The sequence below is a fragment of the Aulostomus chinensis genome, chromosome 22 (assembly GCF_037954235.1).
Source record: "Aulostomus chinensis isolate RoL2024-O1b breed Wild chromosome 22, RoL_Achi_v1.0, whole genome shotgun sequence".
In the NCBI taxonomy this organism is placed as follows: domain Eukaryota; kingdom Metazoa; phylum Chordata; class Actinopteri; order Syngnathiformes; family Aulostomidae; genus Aulostomus; species Aulostomus chinensis.
The window spans coordinates 11,411,441-11,433,186 of NC_141341.1; the positions used below are offsets into that span (position 1 = coordinate 11,411,441).

A 21,746-nucleotide genomic window follows, 5' to 3' on the forward strand; every position below is an offset into this window, starting at 1 on the left:
AGACTTGACATAGGTGGACATTGCAAGAACCAAACTCTCAATATTTGATTTCTTTATAATTATGTTGACTGTACAACTGGCAGATCATGCACTTGTGTGATTATTGCGAAAGACTGCATTTCAGCATCAGACTCCTGGTTTATGTACCTCCATCTTTGGAGCAGAGGTTGAGTAAGTTGTGAACCGTATCCATCATCTCCTGCTGCTGTCTTTGCAGGGCCGTGCTGTTTCCTGTGGCCCGGCTTAGCTGAGCTTCCAGCTCCCTAATAACCCCGCTCTGCCTCCCCACCAGGGCCTGGAGACTTCCCTTCTCCTGCTTCAGCGTCTCCAACTCTTCATGGTGTCGCATCTCCATCTCTAACATCTTCTGTTCCAGCAGGCTGAGGAAATACCAAAAAAAGGTCAAGAAAAGTTTGTTATGGCAGATAAAGATGTTGTTTTCTCCTTCAGGACATTTAAATCCTCTGGAATGAGTTTTATTTTAGTGGGATATAAATGGATTTATATTGTTTTGCATTTTTAGTCATGTTATCACCAATGAATTACTGATTATGTAATGAGTTGCATTTCATTTTCAAACAGTGTTCGTGAGGAAGCGTATAAAACCTAAATGAATAAGACATCCACCTTTAACGTTTGCTTCCTGCTGTGACTTTATGATGCTTCACCGCTATTTCACAGTGAGAGATACGGGAACAAAAATATAAGAACTTTCCGTAAGACAGAAATACAAATAGTTATGTTCGGTTGCCATGACTCTCACACAAAACAAACACAATCCTTGTAATGCACTTTGACAACTTTCTCGAGCGTGAGCAAACTAGATTTACCATTATTCAGTCTAGGACTTGTAAAATGAAAATCAATAATAAACGGTTCTTTGTCTGTTGGTGCACAGTTTTTTTTTTTTATATCTGTCCAGTTTCCTGCAGGGTTGACTGGAGCTGGCCCATGTGGTTTTATTTGCATCAGCTGTTTACCTGTTCTTATCATGGAGTTTGCTGATCTCATTAGTCTGGACCATTAATTCTTTCTCCAACTTGTTAGTGGAAAGAGAATTTTCCAGCAGTTGGATCTCAAGCCTCGACGTTTGATTCAGAACCTGCTTCCGATTTAAAAAACAAAACAAAACACACACACACACACGCAAATATATTCAGATTAAATATATCTAGAAAACACACATTTTGGGGTAGACTCACAGTAATATACACAATCACTTGACAATTTATGTGATGAAGTACAACAATCCTGCAAAAAAAATGTTCAGTTTTTGGTGAATTTGTGAACAAAATTTGACATATTTTAACACCAATTTGGAGGATGTCATTTGAAATACTCTTAAGCTGTATATGTTGCACTGAAAATATTAAACCACTACTAAATGACCACTAAATAAACTTGTTTCCCTCAGGTAGGTATCTTAAAACACTGGCAAAGGAGTGTATTTCCTGCAGGGTTGGATGTCTGCAACAACCCCTGGGTGGAAACCACATTTCAGGCAAATATAAACCATTAAGTCTGTTTTCTTTTTGTCATGTGTTCACCCAACACATGGTAATACTTTAGAGATATTAATCTCTGCTATTATCTTCTTCTTTTTTTGTTAAACTTTGCAAACAGTCATCGTTTTGTGCTTTTAAAAAAAGCCAACAAACTTCAGCATCGGTGTTATCTTTGGCTGGCTGACTGTGGAACAGTTAATGGAGCGTCGGCTCATCCCAAAATAAGAAGGACGAGTGTTTGGATTTTTTCACTCAGTCTAATGTGTTCTCTGAGGTGTTAACCTGCGTCTCCACATCAGTCAGCTTCCGTGTCTGTTCAGCTGTCTGTGAGAGGAGGTTGGTGCCCATTTCCAACATGGCTGCCGTGTGATTGTGGACGGCGCTCTGCTGCAGCTGAGCCATCTCTGTCTTCATACTCTCTTTAATGTAGTTCTCAATCTGTACAAAGGAGAGACATAACAAAGGACAAATTAGAAAAAATTTGAACTTTGACAGATATCATGAATGAAGAAGGGTGTCATGGTGACCAGAGGTTTATTGGGACGAATGCCACAGCCTCCTAGGTTTATTGTCGAGAGATTCATTCCAATGGCAGGCGGCGCTCACACGTTACGATAGCATCACGAAACATCATCAGGGTGGCTAGTGGGGGCTGCTCAGATTCTCTCATACAATGTAGAGATGATTTAAGCCTGTTCCCATACATCTGAGTATGACATTCAGAATGTTTTAGAGGGAATATCTAAAAATGTTCCCATTAAACAGTTACTTAAAAGGTTTGCAATGACGGAGGGATGAAGAACGAGTTCCTCCAGTGAACTCTCTTAGAAGATTTATTACATTATCTGTTTTGTATTATTTGATTGCTGAGCCTTGTGTAGTGGAGTTGTACCAGAAAATATTCGGTACAACTATGTAAGTTTCAATAAATTTCTTTAATAAAAAACAACAAAACACTGGAGCTTTGTTTAAAATCCATCCATCGTCCATCGTCGTCTTCCGCTTATTCCTTACAAGTAAGGGTCACGGGGGGGCTGGAGCCTATCCCAGCATCTACGGGCCAGAGGCGGGGTTCACCCTGGACAGGTCGCAGTCCATCGCAGGGCCAACATACAGAGACGAACAACCATTCACACTCACATTCATACCTACGGTCAATTTAGAGAATTCAATTAGCCTAGTCCCCAATTGCATGTCTTTGGATGGTGGGAGGAAGCCAGAGTACCCGGAGAGAACCCACACAGGAACAGGGAGAACATGCAGACTCACACAGAAAGATCCCACGCCTGAGCCGGGACTCGAACCCGGAACCTTCTTGCTGTGAGGCCACAGTGCTGACCACTGCACCACCGTGCAGCCTTTGTTTAAAATCTAAATTTAAAATAGATGCTTGTGTCCGTTTAAAGAAAGTCACATTTCCATCTCGTGATTGGCGCAATTGATTAGATATATGAGGTTATCTTGGGGTGGACCAGCCGAATGAAAAGATTCTTGCTGAGGCTTTTCTCCTTATCTACACATACTTCAAACCCAAACAAATGGCAAGATGGACACTGATGAGGTAAAAGGTTGATACGACACATCATTCTTGCTCCCATACTCTTTGCTTGTTTTACATCATTTTATTGTCCCGATTGTCAAATTAGATCAGCGAAGGTTTATCTGTGCATGAGTTTGTTATACAAATAAATCAGAGTTGATTAGATATCGAGCGGGGACTTGCTCGTCCTGCAAACACGCGCAATGATGATCCACCGAGAGAGAGAGAGAGAGAGAGAAAGAGAAATACACTTTACTGACTTTTGCTTTGGCTCGTCAATAGATTGTAACAGACACTTTAAGAACACATCAGTCAAGACTCCTTAGCATCTAATAGCAACGTTACGTGTGTTGGTGGCCTTAGCAACAGTTCCTTTTCTGTAACTGGGGGCTGAATTAAGTCGCACATTAATTTGAGTCAAAGGGCACGTCAACAGATAGCAGCTGGAGACAGAACAAGTCTAAATTAATCTTCCCATCCCTCTTTGTGCACATTGTTCCCATTATTGCATTACCCCTCATGCCTGGAGACAGATACTCTACTTGACATATATATGTATTACTATTGAGGTGGACTTGAACTTTGACCTGTAGATGGAGGCCTGAGTGAGGACACATGTATTGGACAAGGGGGCAAAATTACTTTCACTCCAGCTGTATGGACTGATCGCCGTTTGATAAAAGGAGGCTGATGGAGACTCCAGTTTTATCCCTCTGGAATGTATATTGCTGAATCCCTTGTAATCGTACAAACAGAATAATCTATTCATCTGTAAAGGTGTAGGTGTGGTTACATTTTGACATTTATATTGTAGACATTGCTGGTAAAACATTCACCTACAGTTGTCTTCTTGCTTATATAAAGATTAAGAAGATTTATGTTCTTATTTCAGTCGATCAAAGGGTAATAGATCATAAAAACAGAGTCGGGACGTAAAGCTTTACTCCTCAACGGAAACATCCAGTGGTGAGCCAGGTGTACGGGTCTGCCAAGTTGCATTAGTTTTTCAATGTAATATCCTGACTTGGCAATGTTATAGATGTGAAATATAACTTTTTTTAAAAGCTTGGATATCAGACATAATACGGCTTCCCCTGACTGTGAACTACATAAAGCTGATATAAGTGTTACTTTCCAAACAACCTCCAAGAGTCGGGGGGGGAGGGGGGGGAGGAAAGAAAACAGGGAGTCTGGAATGCACCAACCCCTCCAGTAATGATTGATTATTCCGTCTGATAATGAATCATATAATATGACTGTGTTTGGCGAAGTATTTCCTGAACTATTGAGTTTAGAGGACCACAGTAAGCATTGCACGCCGTAGGTCACCTTGAGAGAAAAGACAGGGACGGATGGCAGACAGAAAGTTAAACCCGGTGATGGCGTTATGGTTTGTCTCTCAGGGAATGTGGCAGGCTCATGGCTGGAAGAGGAACACGCCATAAAATGGAAAGTACCAGGGAGAAACAAAGATTACAAAAACACACCCAATCATGTCAATTCACTTCTTTAGAAGCTATAAAATAGGTCTATGTGGGTGTTGGGTTGTTTTTTATGGGTTCTGACCTCAACTCCAATTTAGTGCTGTGCCTTTCCAGTTGTTGGCTACCAATAGAAAAACATCTAATGACATGAAAATAAATACTCTCTTTTACTGCTAGCAGTGAAATGCTAATTTGTGTTAGCTGGGAATGGGATTGGGTTGGCTGAAATATGAGAATGCTGGCTTAAGCCCATGAATATATTGCAACATAATTATTTTTTAAGCTTGAAATTGGATTTTTTGACATATTTGACTGAAACATCTGTTTGACATCTTCCCTAAATGTATTCATGATTTTTTTAATCTTCTGCGCAATACTACGAATGTCCTGCAACACGAGGGATCAGTGCACCTGCACAAACCTCGGCAGTGAAAACCTCAAGCTAAAAGCTTTCTAACATTCCTCTCCTTCCAAGTGGAAAATGCAATGTTTTGAGATAGTTGTGAATATGCTGTGGTTGAGGTTTGGTTTGGTTTGAGCACAAATAACCCTGGTTTAGAGTTTGTGGAAAAAATAAGGCTTGATTTACAATAAATAAAACTGAATTCTCAACAAATGCCCTGCCACCTGGGTCGGCATTACATACATATAACAGTGTATTACTTTCCGTAAGTATGAGATTAAGGTTGAATGAGAACAGTCTGGCAATTCTGAGAAATTCAAATGATCTAAAATGGCCTATGATATTTTTGTCTGATATTCCTCTCAGAGGCAGGGATTTCAAGATAAGGGTCAGGGTCATATGATCCTTAGACTGCCAACTTGAAGTAAAGTGAACAAGTGATAGGCTTTTCTATGGGGCTAAAGTTAGCTCACATTAGCTGCTATGATTAAAGACGGGTTTCATATCTCGTTAAATACAAAAAACAAACTCCAATATAGCAGGTAAAATTCATGCTCAAAATTTGTATTTCTTTTGGAAAAAAATACATTGGTTCATAATACAAGCCCCTTTATCTCACTGAGATGGTAAAATGATAGCAGTGTAACGAAATTAGGCGTGATATATTTGGTGAAACTTTTAGCACTGTAGTTTCCAAATCCCCAGGTGTGTTAAGTGAGCATTGGTTTTATTGCTAAGGGATTCAATTTTTCATTTATAAAAGATAAAAAACAAACAAATCTGTTTTCCTCTCCGCGGTGGATTTAAACGACTTCCATAAAAAATAATATCGGGTATATTGATGAAACGGGACTTCTAAGAGACACTTTTAGAAACTAGTAAATCTTGTCCTTGGTTTTACAAAGTCACTGTTTTCTAAGTGAGAGTAACATAAACACAAGTTGATCTTTCCCTAAGTGCTACTTCACACCACGGCATGAAGGTTTGAAGCCAATGTTCTTGGCACAGACCAGCTTCATGAGGACTTCCTGTGACTTTATGATGCCGCCTGATGTCCTAACATCGGAGATCCATTAGGAGCTTTACTGCTTTCCCTCTCGAAGCTGCTCACTCCATGTCGAGGCAGTTTACGAGGTATGAGTGGCCTTGAATCACTAAACAGGCCATTCAGAACACAAATGACACACCGTCACAAAAGGACAGTACGTCATACAGTACGACAAGTGTTTAGGTTAGCGAGCGAGGAGTTCCCACCGTATATATTATCAGGGCGGAGCTGCATTGGCTTGAGAGCAAATCCCTCACGATGGTACTCCCCGCTATCATTGTTACAGATTACTGTGAATGTTTACCACTACTCTGACATTTCCCATTTAGTACAACTACCATTCTGAGGTCGGGGGGGGGGGGGCAGCGGCAGTATCAGTGGTACTAAGAGACCCTGTGAGAATTGGTAAATGGAAGTCTGGACTGTATACCACTAGAGAACCCTCTGCCTATCTCCAGTTTCGTGTGTGTGTGTGTGTGTGTGAGAGAGAGAGGCTGATGGTGTTACTGGAGGGGTCTGTCTTGTGGGATGCGTCCCTTACGCTCAGGATCCATATTAGAGTCCTTTAATGGACAAGAAGGTGAATACCCAATGCCACCCGCACTTAAATCAGCACCTCCTGGTGTATCACAAGCCACCTTTGGAGCAACGCCAGCGAATACACTCATGCCTTCTTATCACACACCGACAGTGACGGGTGAATTTGACACCCCTCAGTGCAAACTGGGCCTGATCTTCTCTTTAAGGCTGTAGGAGGTGCTGCCCCAACTTGCTGCGCTGTAACTCTGTCAGTAATGTATCATGAAGATATGGTCAAATTCCGAACACGTTTTAGAAAGCTGGCTGGTTTGTTTTAAAAGCCACCTTGAGAGAGTTTTAAGGCTCTCTGTCAAGATTGGGTGACTAACGACACAGTCTGAACTCACTGTTGACCTTTGTGACCCCTTGACCCAGTGGCCAACAGCCAGCCATTCACTCAATTGCTGCCACATTTTTCGTCTAAGAGTGTTAAAAAAGGGACGATGAAAATAAAGAAATAAAAAAAGGAGACCAGACAGCCTCCAAAACAGGAGCTGAGACTTGAAATAGGAGTTTGATAACTTGACGTTTTAGGTGATAAAAGCAGCAGACTGTTGAAAAGTGGGTGGTCCAGACCATTTCTCATCATCTCTTCCAAGCCAGAAAGGCTGACTGCCACCAGAACAGAGCCACTACTGCCAGTACCCACTGTTCTAAGAGTCTTTTTAGGCTTCATCTTTCTTCTTTTCTTCCCCTTTCGTCTCTCTGTCACCATGCAACTGTGCTGATGTAAATCACACTTTAGTTCTGCAGTTGAAAGTACACAATGAGCCTTGTGTATACAACTTGAAAACCAAACCAACTGTCGTTTTGTTGTTGTTTTTTCTGGATAAATCCCTGGTTTTAACTTTGTGATGCCCCAAACACTACTTGACAGGTCCACAATGTTCCACCCTTTACAGGTTTTAAAAGTTTGTCAACAGGGCTGAAGATTCATGGCCGGGTTGATTTTTTTTCCCGTGCAGGCACAAATCATCAGATGCCAAGGGAAAATTCTACCAACCAAAATAATTTTCAATATTCATTATAGGGCTCACTCAACACAAACACAGTGTAACATCATGAAACATTTTTAAGAATTTTGAAAATAGAGTAGAAATGTGATATTGCTTATGTGTTGTTAAAAGAAATGACAAAGTGACACTATAACAGAACAGAAAAACACAATGAAATAGGAGGAAACTAAGAAATACTTCTGCTAAGGCAAACTCGATTTTAAAAAAAAGCAGTTTTTTTCTCCGTTATATGGATCCTTCTCATAATTTAGTAGATTAATCCTTGGTCAAGGCTTTACTCCTCCATCATGTTTTGTGTAAACCTGCTAACAGTCAAACAAATGCCAGTGAAAACATGTCGTCCTTGGCGGACATAAACATAAGGGAAAAATATGATTAAAATATAAAAATTAGTCATGAGATATGCTTTTGAATCACAATTTGACAGAAATATGGCTGTAACTTTTAAGTTTATTTGGATGATGGGACATATTTGGAGTTTTAAAAAATATAGAGAGGTAATGTACTGTTGCTGTTATTAAAATTTGTCCCCTCTGCTTTCCCCCATTAGTCACTACAATTTCTTTCTTTCCTGTAAACCAATGCAAAATTGTAAACCAAAAGACATGAAGTAGTCTGACAGAACTTTTAATAATAATAATAATAATAATAATAATAATAATAATAATTACAATAACCATAATCTTTAGGGATGTTATGAATAAAATCTTCTGTAATAAGCCTCGGGACGAGATGAGTTGAGAGAAGTGTGTCCATTAAGTGTATTAAAGGGCGTTTTGCCTTTTCAAACATCAAATGTGTTGGACCTTGGGTTGTTTCACACTCTGGAGCGGGTACAAGCACATCCAACAAAAATGTTTGCTTTTCTTTTATTGATATTGATATGATGATGTAGATACAAGCTTGTCTTTTCAATCAAAATTCATTCCGGAAATGAATTTTTCGGGGTCTAGACAAAGATTATTTAGCTATGACCAGGTTCCAGTAGCAGCATACATTATTCAATTCAAAGACTGCATGAGTATTACAAGTGTATTTTTTTTAATAGCGAGAGGGATGAGAAAGTGGTTTTGAAACAGCATGCAAATGATATACCCTTTCATGTCTGACGTATACCTCAGCAGATATGTGATTTCCTTTCATCCTTAAATGAAAATAAATACAGTTAAGTTGAGATTACGCATGAATGTCTATTTTCACAAAACCTCCAGTTACAAATCCGGCTCTCTCATGTCAAAATTGGCTTAAAAATTACTCCAATTAATTATGTACATCTGGCCGAATGGGAGAGGAAGTACTTGCATTCATCCAAGACATGGGAATGCGTAACGAAAACCAAACAACCAAACAAACTCAAACCTGCCTCTTCATCCAGAAGTCTCAACTGCGGGTGCCACAAGCGAGGCAGCGTAACAAAGATTTAATTGTTTGACGTATGGGAATCATTCCTCTGGGAAACATAGGGGCAGGAATGCGCCTGACAGTGGCTTTTTTGGTACAAACCATGTCTGTTTACCCTATTCCTGCAACCACAAACCCGCCATCCTGCTGAGGAGGCGTTTACATCCAAATATTTGAGATGGCGTTCCATTGTACCCTCTCAGCAACACAGGAGAGAAACCTACTGCCAAAATGATGTAGAAATAGATGCAGAGGGACACGTTTTGTATTAAACTCAGCCATGACGGAGATCCGTGCGCTGTCATATGTTCGTTAGGTGAAACTCCAGCAGAAAATGGTCCCAGTGTTCCGGCCTGTGTGCCAGCAGCACTATCTATCAAGTGGAGTGTCTCTTCTAATCGTCATGAATGGGCATTTAATGACAGGGGTTGTTTCCTTCAACGTCGCATTCATGTTTATATTTCAACTTAACATCCCTCCAGAATGTATAAACCATCCATGCGGTCGCCCTAATGTGTTTCCCTACTTTCCCTCTCCTCTATATCTCTCTGCCAGTGTATTGCACCATCTCTTTCTTTCCCTGCTTTGCTTCAGTCACCAAAGACGGCTGAGGTTATCACATCAAGCCCCGATTATGTTACTTATGAGTAATTTGTGACTCTGGTGCTGTTGCTTTGGTAGTAAAAGGCACACCCTGGCCTATATATCATATCTGTGCCTGCATTAGGCACTTTTAGGAGCTGGTGGCTCTTAAAGGCAGTAATGTGTGTGTGTGAACTCCCTCTAAGTGGTGCTGAACCAAACCTCCATCTAAACAAAAGAGATGAGCAAGGAGACAAGGTGCAGTAGCCTGACTAACACATGGAACCTCTTCTGTCTGACCCGTGATTCACAACAGCAGGAGGGGAGGGAAATAGATGTTGCCAGTCATGATAATGTGCAGCTCATGTGTCCTGTTGTAGGTACGTGTGGCTTTTTGAATGCCTGATATAAAATAAGTGGTCAACATAAGCTTAAGATATTTTAATAGCAAAAATGACATTAAATACTGCGATCTAAAATTTTTGAAAACAGCAATTAGTAACATTTGTCGTAGACATCAAACGTCATTACAACACAAAAAAGAAAAAGCTCAAAGCTATTTATGGCAGGGCCCCCTATTGTTCAAAGCATAAGCTGAGCTAAGCTAGCGTAGCTTCGAAATTTTGGCAATTGCTTTTACACATTAAAATCATAGTTTCATGCGAAACTACTTATATATCTGTTTGCCACATATTTTTTTTATTCTGCAAGAATCCAAAAATCCAATGTAAAAATCACATTTTCCTTTGGTCCAGGGAGCCCATGGCAACACTAACCTACAGGATGGCTAACAAAAAATATTTAACCCTACAGAAAATATTTGTGTTTCTGATGCTCGCTGTGTTATAACTGTTGGTAGAAAACTATACATACATTGAATATGAAGGTGTTAATCTGATAGTGGTGGATGCAGTTGGACCCACATACAAAGACCACAAGAAAAACAAAGTGCATGAAGGTTTCATATAAAAAAAAACTGAAAACTTAGGGAACAATAATAGTCACAATGAACAAATGATCCAACAAGTGGAAGCAACACGTGGGCTTAAATAAACTCATGAGCCAGATAACAGCAGGGTAGATAAAGAGACATGAGGAACATTGCTTTGACTGATGAAGAGCAATGGGTGAATGACTCAAAAAAAGGCTAAAAAAATGAGCAGTATATTTCTCGTCGGAGAAGACAGACTGATGAAGCACAGAAGAGTGTGCAATGTGTATAATCGTTAACATAACACCCGCAAGCATTCTGTTTATTTTTGCATTTTTTCAGGCTGAAGTGCACGAGGAGTTTGTGTAAACCCAGAGAAAAGGCAGAGGAAAGATCAAAGCCTGAAAATCAGTGCAAGTGCGTTCGCATCATTATGTTGAGACAACGGAGGCAAACATCCCTACACATCGCTGACATTCCACAGACCCACAATTATCCAGGCTCAGCCATATCAGGAGCAAGCATTAACATCTAATCCACTTCTCTCAAGTGGCTCTGGAGGTAAAATATGTTTAAAATACTGATTATTTGCATCGAGGGGACATATATTACACGCTCATCTGGTCTGCTGTTAATGTAATTTTCTTCCGTAAGCAGAATGTTCCAGTTCATATCTAAATCTTCATCAGTTCAGTTATCACTCTTAAATCTGCAAATGACGTTGCCATTATAGAAATTGCTTTTTTTTTTACGTTTTGAAAAATACAATTCTATTTCTTATTTTCTAGGCATTTATCAGTTTTGACGTACTTTAATTTCATGTCATTTCAGGATCAGTAAGCCACCTACACTCACTGGCCACTTCATTAACGTACACCTGTACCATGTGAAACAATTTTTCAGTTTTGTTGGCACTGTCAAAATGGATTATTACCTTCGCTGAGGAGGTAATGTGATCGCCGCCTGTGTATGTCTGCTGGTTGGATTGTAACAGGATATCTAGAAACACTAAGAGATGGATTTTGATGAAATTTGGAGAAATGAGACGTGATTAACTTTTGGAAGATATCTGGATTCAATTGTGGATCCTGGATCCTGAAGACTGTTCTTGGCCATTGGATGATTACAGCTGTTAGTGGTATTTTTCTGGATATCCCATGGATGAATTTCAGTCAAAAATCAAAATTTTATCATCGTTATTCTGTATCACCCCCCCCCCCCTCAAAAAAATAAATATTGTGGTGGTTGGAAAGAAAGTTTATGAGCAGATTTGATGATACTCTGCGTGTACCGCTTGTGCTCTCCAGTTGCTGTCTTTTGGCTTTTAACTTTACAATTTATTGAGGTCTTAGCGGGTGGCGTTGTATATAATAAAGTGTTTCTTATATTCCATCCTGCTTATGTATGTAAACGTCAATAGACAGAATATTAGAAACCAACATAATTCAGTCCCATAGCGTCTACCTCCACATCTGAACCTCTCCAACAGTGTCAATCAAACTGAAGATTATTATCCATGAAGTGTCTGGGGAGAGTATTTTTCACAATGGGAGTGCTGTCTGACAGATACTGAGTAAATGTGACAGCTTCTTTTTAACTCCACCTTATAACTCCAGCAAAGGAACATCTCGTTTGATGCTTTGCAGGCCATCGGTTAAGCTGAAGGTTATTTCAGCCAAACACAGACTCATCTATGTCAAACACTCACGCACATACACAGAAATGGACACGAGTGTGACGCAGGTTCGTCTGTATGCACGCGTAATCCCCAACAGGATTACCCTCTCACTCTTAGGAGGGACCACTGCAAACATGTCCACTTAAATAAACATATTTTCTTTTTTGGCGTAAACTTAAACCCAAAAAAGAAGTTCAACCAATGACATATTTATGAGCAAAATTCTGGTAGCTGGCAGCGTGGTGGCTTTTAGAGTTGGTCTGTTTGCTACGGTTATATAGTCTTGCTTTTGGAAAGGAATAACTTTTAAATCTGTTAGTTTGATTTAAAACATAATTCAAGTCAAAGATTGATGAAATACTAATATAATTCAAGTGTGCAGGCATTTTAGCTCCCATTTATTGTTCCATGACTTACCCTCCTATATCACCTTGTATGTTTTTTTGTTGTTGTTTTGCTTTGTTTTACTTAATATTTAAAGACTTTTGCTAATTATACATGTAAATATATCTGATATCTGTTTGAACATAACATTAACAATATTTGCAGTGTTCCATCTCCTTTCAACATTTTACATGTGAATGTTTTTTCCCCCCAGTTTGGTTTAGCTCTATAGAACATGTAAAACATATACACACATTTGTTTTGGTTTATACTGAACTGATGTCACCATATCATAAACTGTTATGAGCTCCAAAAAAAAAAAAAGAAAGAAAGAAGGGCCATAATAACCTTATGTTGGAAGTACAAGAACCACAGTTCTCATGACATGAAGGTGAAAGAACAAATGCACATATAAGTGAGCACAGCCTCTTCTAAGAACTTCCCATGACGTTCTGTATATTCGCCCTATCACTCTTTTTATGTCTCAGGTTTTTGACAGTAAAAGCGACTAAGAGGTGAACAGGTGTGAGACATTGGATAATGTTGAGGAGGACCCCTGTTGTCGCTCTCTGAATCTGACTTCACCCACTCAACATGAACAGCACGTTAGCAGGAGGCAGAGCTAATCAGATCCTGGTGCGCTAACGGCCTCTAGCAGGTGTTTTCTATTAGCTAATTAGCTTCTCTGACATCACTACTTCCATCGGTCACAAAAGATGTTTAAGAGCTTTACACCTGGAACCAAGCCAAGCGGTGAACAGCTGAATCCTGGACGTAGAATATTTAATTCGGCACAAACAAATGGAGAGACAAAATGTCAAAAGTGCACAATCATTATTATTGTTATAAATATAAAAACAGAGTTACTCACCCCAGGCAAACCATATTTTTGATCCACTGACACTTTTTATGACCAGCTAACTATTTTGTCATTGCTAGCTAACTTGTAACTGATGGCAGTAAAAATATAATGTCTTAAGGAAAGGGAAGTCCTGTTTCTACTGCCAGGTTCCACTCAAACACTCACAGGAACTCAAAATGGCCGACGGTGACAAGTTCAGTATATATTTCCATAATAACAGTGCACTCCACCAATCACAGACGTTGTTTATGTACACCTTAGGATTGTGGGTTTTGTCACACTTAATCCATGAGGTCACTTTTAAATTCTGTTCTATTGCCACAACCAATTTTGGATCATTCTGAACAAATATGAAATAAGCTAGTACTGAATCAAACAAACCTCTTTGTCTACACCACTTAAGTTAGCTTAATAGCAAATTAGTATGCAATAGTGACATTTCTATAACTTCTCAACCTCCCTGAAGCATTAAGTGTTTTAGTGTGACATTTCTTCTCAAGTTTACAGCTTTTTTAGACACTCACTGCAAATGCACATTCAAGCAGGTGGTTGGAAACACAGGTCGTGTCTCACCTGCATGTCTTTAGTAGCTGTGCCAACTTTAGCCCTGGTGTTCTGTTGAATGCTGAAGCCTGGCACACGTCCCAGACGCGGCAAACGGGTCTGTGGACAGGGTTAAATGTGTGTTCTTTTTTTTCTAAACATACATGCACATTTGACAGAGTGTGTGAGTGTATTTCCATGCGTGTCTATGAGCAGGCTGAGGGAAGTGTCACACCACCCACTTCACCAGTAAGCTGAGAACTAACACGCTGAATTTTCCAACCCACCAACAGGCGCTACAACCAGCCTGTCATTCTGCACAGCTCTAGACTATCTACTATCAACATTAATATATCACATGACTTTCACCCACCAGCTCTCTTTTCTCAACCACACCGAAAGAACACAATTTTTAAAAAAAAAGATTAAACAAATAAGTGAGGTAATTCCATGATGTGACACGAAGGCTTTAAAACAAGTGGCTCATATCCCACCTCCAAGAGAACAGAACAAAAACATTAGAACCAACCATTAGTCACTTTAATCTTTTATCTAGCCCACACGGCGAGGCGGCTACACTGTTTATCTTCTTCTTGGTATCTTGCACTCTGTCGCTATCTCCTTCTTTCTCTCTTTTCACCTTAACTGGCTTTGTGTCATCAGTTTTACACAGCTTGAACTGATTCCACAACCCTCCCCTTTCTATCTCTCTCTTTTAAATTTTTTTTTTTTACAGATCTCTTTCAAAACATCTGATTGTGATTCTTTTGTTTCAATTTGAAGTCATAGCAACCGTCACACCATAAGGCTGAACTCCAAAACTAAGGTGAAATGGTTTTGTTCTCTGGAAATCTCCCTAGCGTTGACAGACAAAGACACCCAGTCAGAGCACATCTGTCGGGGAGAGTCGGCCTCAGAGGCAGCATGTGGGGAGGCCTTAAGGAATTTGATCCCCACACCACAAAATTGGGATTAATAATCGTCAGATACAAGATCAAACAACTTAATGTAAAATTTGAAAAGAAAGACATTGAGCACAGGGGAAAAAAAAACGATTCAGCACTACATGAGATGTCTCTATGCTATCTTTTTCTGAAAGTAAAAAAGAAATCAAAAATGACTGACACGTTACTGTAAATTCACCCTTTGCAGACGTCCCGTGGTACGCAAGCTGCTCGAATTCCATTTTGTTTTTAAAGCCTTTTCTCATCTCTTGACCCTCATCAAACCCTGATCAACAAAGCACATCCTAAATGAACCACAAGTCCAGAGGAATATAAATAGTTGCAGATATGGGTGAGTAATATTATCATCTACTCTGTTTAACAAGAGTAAAACAAAAATACAGCAACTGAAATAAGTTCAAACAGCGTTTTGATTTGTTGTGGGGTGTGATAACACCACATTACCTTTCTTCCTGGTACTGTGCTCTCACAATTACTGTAATATCTCTGATATTACTATCTTATATTGGTCTCGTAATCACTCAGCTGTAGCATTGGCAGCGATATAGTCATGGACCTTGTGCTTTTGGCAGATCTACTGAGCATAACTTACAAACTGGGGTCTAATCACTTCTACTTGCATGCCCAAAATAATAGTACGTTCTCTCTTTAAAAGAAAATAACCCTTTTCTCTCAAGATATTTTGCAAGAAAACATATCGTCTAGTTTACAGCACCAACATGTATAAGCTTGCCGTTGGGTTACAGTCTGCATCGAACGGCAACCTCCAAGCTAGCTAACTAGCTAGTAGCAACCTAAAATCTAGCTTCATTTTTTATTTAGATTATGCAATAAGGCAAAACTTCTACTTGGTTCTATTTGGTTGTAAGAACACTAAAAAAAAAATGTTTTAAATATTTCTGCCAAACAGGGTTGCAGTGCATTTTTTTCACAAGTGTCATGTATGTACAGTAGCATAGCTAATTGTGGTTTCCCCTGATGCTAGGGTATCATTGTTGAATCCTGGGTTTAACGCCATCCATGACACTATTATTGGCTAATTAAAAGACAATAAAGGCATATTTTTTCTCGTTAGAATGATAAGTTGAGCAAGACATCTTTCATGTCCTTGCACACTGCAACAAAGAGACATCTGGCTTTGCCAGACCAGAACCCAATGCTATATGAAAATAAAATATCCAGACACCATTCCCATTAGAGATTTTATCTGAGTAATGCCGCAGAACACTTACATTCATAATATCTCCAGATGAAGCCAAATGAAGAAAAATCTGCACCGTCTCAGAGGTGAGTGCTCCCAGGGGCAAATGGAGAGCTATCAGAGGAAATTCTCAATCTTTTCCACAGATGAATCTGTGGGTGCCAAGCTTACAAGTTAGCAACAATGTTTTCAGAAGGGGCTTCATAAATCCTGCTCACATTTAGCCAAATGTATGACCTTGTAATTAAAACAAAATAAATCTTCTACAAAGTACCCACAGGAGAGTGATTCAATAAAATGAGTGATGAAAACGGAACCACATGCTTACTTTATAGCTGCAATAAGGTAAACTAGACCAGCAGAGTTATTCAAAAATTTATGTCTTCTTTCATTGTGCATTATAGAGACATAGGGTAGGTGTAGCATCAAGACTTCCAGTGTGTTTGAAGCCACCGGCGGCGCTGAAAAATTATTTTTTCTCCAAACAAGGTGGCGTGCTGTAGTGAGCATGACAAAACTGCAACATATACCTTTTTTTTTCCCCCAAAAAAAACCAGGGTCATTAACTATGTTGGCCTCTATTTTCATGTCCAAATACTGGGGGCATGGATATAATGCTTAATTCCCAGGAGTAGAACAGTATGTTTACTTTTCACTTACAGTCATAGCATAAGTGAAACCAAGACAACTTTTCTGGAAGCCGTTATTATAATGTCCTACAGCAATTTCCATGGCTTACTTTTTACAAGTCTTGGGGTCAGGAAGGAAGAGCTTTTTATTCATCTGAGAGTTTCCTTGTCCATGTGTATCATCTGATTATTAGTTTTGGCTTATGTTATCAGAGAAAATAAACCCTCATAGAGGAAGTCACCCCTAAAATAGACAAGTTTCTTCTGTATACTTGGGCATACTGTGTGGCCTTCTGACAGCATATAGAGAAACAGCCTTTCTCGTATGAGCTCCAGGTATGGAGGGGAAACTAGCCGCTATATCCTTTTAAATTGCTGTTTACGCAGCACAATAATGTTCGTCCAGAGGCAGAATGATGGGAATTTCACAGGGATAAGACACTGTTGATAGTTTTCCCCCCTCCGTTTGTTCAGCAGCTTAGTTTGGCACAGGCCGTCCTTCTCAGGAAACACTGCTCTCAACCACTTTCTACTGTCTCCACCAAGAGTGAAACAAGAAGATCTATTACTCTCACTCCCGAGAGCAGAAAAAAAAAATATTGGCTCACTAAATGACCATCCTCGCCAAATTTTCATTTTCCTTGAAATCTAAGAAAAGTAGAAAGGACATTCTCAGGATGTGCTGAGTGTTGCATCATTGACCAAAAAGTAGTCCATCTACTGCAGTAAATTTCCGTAAAGCTGCGACAATCAATTTTTTTCTTCAATCAATCAGATGATTGCATGCAATGTGAAACGGGTCACTTGTAGTGGGACTAGGAAAAGCTCCCACGGAGAAATAGCAAGTGATTCCATAAAGCGGCGTTAAGCTCAAATGTTATTTCTCTGTGGGAGCGTTTTAGTGTTTTGGTTTTACTATCCACAACTTTGGAACAATCAGTGTTCCCATCAGCATTGTTTTGAGACACAACAAGCAGCCGTTTTCCGTACAAAAGCTCTAAATGGAAACCAAAAATGAATGCAATTTGTTTAAAGGAAAAGTTCACGAATAGCTAGTGATTGTTGAGTGTTGTCAATATGATTGTAACTCTTTTTGTCATCTCATGCCACCTGTAGAACACGCGCTGATACATTTTTGGTCCTTTAAGTCATTGTGCTGACAGTTGAATCTGAATGTAGTTTCAATCATTCAAAATGACTAAAAACCCAGACTGTATTTATTTGTGAAACTGCCTGGTTTCAGAAGACAGTAATATATAAGATTGATTTCTCAGTGTTTTAGATTATTATCATTAGTATAATCATTATTAAGTGAAAATATTTGAGAAAGAAAAACTGTTTTATTGCTCCAATCTGCAAGTCTGTTTCACCTGTACCCAGATGGACTAAAATTTCTCACCAAGCAGCAGTTAAGTTGCTTCTGGTATGTTTTGGGAAAGCAAACTGTGTTGGAACTGCAGTCGAGATGTGCTGCAGTCGTAGATACTTCATGTGGCAGTCAACTCAGAAAATGTGAGCGCTGCTGGCTTTGATGGATGTCTTTTTGACGTGTTTGTCTCAGAAACACCCATCCATGCCAACATTTCTTGTTGCTAATGGTTGCTATCAGCAGTGTTTGTGTTCAAGAAAAAAAAACATCAATTCAGCTGAATTGCAGATTTATAGCCAACGTCAACAAGCTAGCACTTCAAATTTCTCACCTCAAGTCCATAGACTCTTTTATCGCAGATATTTTGTCTTGTCAAAGCAGGAAAAACATGTGCCAACGCGAATGTGAATTATATCCCTCGTCCTTTTAACATCCCATTGAGCCACACCAGTGGGTAAGCATATACAATACAATGCAACATCTCACATAAAATGAATGCAGCCATCATTAATGTTTATTCCATTTTTGTTTTTCCCGCGGACAAGTCAAAAACATCCTCATTTAAAGGGGTCTCTAACAAAGGGTATAGCAACTCAACAGAGAAAACTGTGCATTATCGACAGCAGCACTGCCACCATCTTGGACTGAATACAGTCATGGAAACATCATGTAACATCTACAGAATGACAGCCAAGATGAAGAAAGTGTGCAGTAAGAAGTGATGGCATTACGTTTCTAGACAAATTGTGACATGCTTGTGTATTCTTCAGTTCTAAATACCTTGCACCAACACTGCAAAGGAGAAATTAAATAGTTCTCATTTGTTGAATGTGTTCTTTGTGTATAGGGGGAACCATCACCAATTTGAGTATGCCCACAATTGGCCACTTTCACGGCAGCCATTTCAAGATGCTAACTTGGTAAACGCTGATGTAATTGACGGTGCCTTCAAATGGGATTGTGTTTATCTTAGTTTACTAGAAGTATGAATGCCCCCCCAGTCTTTTTGTTCAGAAACCTTCAAGTTTACTACTTGTAACGTATATGATGACGTATAAGAAATTAAGCCCATGGACACACTTTTTTTTTTTAAGTAACAGTTTTTTTTAATCATTGCAATTTTGTGATTTGTCTGGTAAAAAAGTAAATATTACAACGGGGTAATCATGTTATTAGTCTTGACATTTGCTTCAGTAATGTTACCAGCTTGCTTCTCAACGGAGATAATGGAACGTTAGCCATGTTATCTAATGTTGGCTAATGCTAAAAGCCGTGATACACTAGCAGCGGTGTTGACACTTGAATGCCAAGACCTTCCCTGTACACAACTTCTTGACGCAACGTCACAAGGCAGTTTAATGGTGGGCAAAGGCTGTGACACTAAAATGAATGGGTCCAGAGCTAGCACTCAAGATGGCCGCTGTACAGGTACGGACCAGCGGGTTTTTGGGTTTCTGTGCACTACAGTGACAAACTGGGAGCGATCAGAGTAGAGGCAACTATGGACCATCGCTAGCTTTCTCAAGCTAAAAATTACAATTTTCCCTTTCACCAATTGTTTTCCAGCCTTTCCATAATGTCCCCTTTAGCTCTGAACGATCCCTTCATGGTCTTCCATACTGCTGCCCATATGTCTGTTTTCACCTATAATGATGCAAAACACCATGTATTTCAAAGAGGTGTTTATTTGTTATTATTATCGCTTTATGTGTGAAATAGCTTGTTTCCTGTAGCCAGTTCTCTATGAGATCGGAGCCAAGCTTGTCCTCACCTCTCCAACCAGCTGGGGGGGGTAATCCTTGGACAAACACACACCACCTTTGACTGGTCAGGAATGTTATCAGGGTCCATATACTCTACTGTGATCGGAGGAAGGAAAGATCTGACTTGAAATGCTTCCCCGGCAGCTGTTAGCTGCATCACCCTCTCTGTCTACCCCACACACTGATGGAAGCGGCTCGGCACGGGGCGGCTATCTGGCCTGGTCTCCTTTGTCCTCTTTCATCAGCGCTGACTGGAGCAACATCAGGGCTAACTTCCTCCAAGACAAGCAGTGAAATGCTGCTTTGATTAAGATAGATAGACTTTCCTGGGCACTTAATCTCCTGTCCAATGGAAAAAAAAAATGTTAACTGCATCCTGATGCCCCCCCCCCCCCCCCCCCCCCATGCTGGGTAATTAGGTTGAATTACCACTGTGTGTTTAAGTGTCCCCACTGAAACACCTCTCTGTACTTGTTAGTGAGCTTTTCTTGTTTTTCTGTAATCTAATATCTTTCTGTAACATTAAAGGAGTTCATGTTGATACTGGATTTATTTACATATTTCTTTTTAAAAATAAAAGTGTATGCGGTTGACCAAATCTACTCTAGGGTTGTAGGAAAGAATCCTGATAGTGTTAGTGGTGATGGCAGACGTCTTCACATGCTTCCATTTATACATCTGTTGATATTCTAGAGATCTCATTAGTCAAACCTTCAGTCAACCCACGCTGCCGTTATGTTTTCATAGTATCACTTAAACTATCATAGGCTGACAGGGTCCACTGAGCAAAGATAAAGCCGGTGTTATTTCACCTCCTGGCCTTTCTTGACACATGGACTGCTTTTGGGAGTTGTGCAGAAAACACACAGGGTTTTAAACTGTTGTGCAAAACAGGGATCCGGCAGAGGAACATGTCAATAAAACTACCTAAGTTCATAAGACTTTTATAAAAATGAGCAATAACTGTTCACCTTTTTGTTGTTGGATGCAGTCTAATCTGAGACACTATGATTTGTTATGTTTCAAAGTAACTGTTGAGAGCATTTTAAGCAAACTATGGAAATGCGCATCCACTGTTTTGAAGCGCATAAAATGGGCTAAGTTATTTTACCAGAAGATGGCAGCACAGGGAAGTTGTTCCATGTCAGCTGATACTGGCCAAAGTGACACATTTTGGGAATATCTGGGAATACTTCGATTTAAAGATTCTTAAATGAGAGTTTATTGATAAAAAGTGGTTTCCATTGGCCATGGCACAAAAAAAACAACTATGGACTTATTTTCAAGTGTTTGCTGCACCAATGTATTTTGACCCAAAGCAGCTCCATTACTTTTCACCACTAGATTTCTTTAATTTTGTGGTACAGTGCATCCTGCAGAATCACAGCTATGCTAAATTTCCTGTAAAACATGTTTTAAATCTTGAGATGGACCATATTCAATAAATTCCTTTGCTAATCCGGGATCAAGTCGGTCACGTCAGTGATAAATGTAAATAATTTTACACGGATTCTTTGGTAAACACTCATAATCCTTCTCATACAATAATTCATTTGGATTTAGAAATACATGTATCAACCTTGTGGTTTAATAAGAGATTCTCCGCATGTAGGAGGTTGGCGAAGCCTCCGAGTCTATACCTCCAGAATTACAAACTCAATCAACGTCCTGCTGTCGCGTTCCGCGGCCAGCGTCTGTTTAATTGATGAAGAATGACCATTTCTGACCGACCTGAGAAGTGAAACGTTTGCTTTCAGAAAGAAAATGAAAAGCAGGCACTCAGCCATGCAGCTCAGACAGTTTAAGGGAGGACATTGTGGCTGCTAATGAATAGACTCTGGGGTATTGATGACGTTCAAGTTG

General features: G+C 39.7%; 1 protein-coding gene across 2 annotated transcripts in view; it reads right to left on the bottom strand.

The window, feature by feature from the left end:
• The window catches only part of angpt1 (angiopoietin 1), a 50,637-nt gene that overhangs the window by 26,005 nt on the left and 2,886 nt on the right, over positions 1–21,746 (bottom strand). For both annotated transcript variants that reach the window (XM_086193906.1, XM_086193905.1), the window contains 3 exons: positions 1,788–1,943; positions 981–1,102; positions 148–380 (listed from right to left, as the gene is read on the bottom strand). In XM_086193906.1, the coding sequence (XP_086050032.1) occupies positions 148–380; positions 981–1,102; positions 1,788–1,943 (511 nt within the window). The remainder of the gene's footprint in view (positions 1–147; positions 381–980; positions 1,103–1,787; positions 1,944–21,746) is intronic.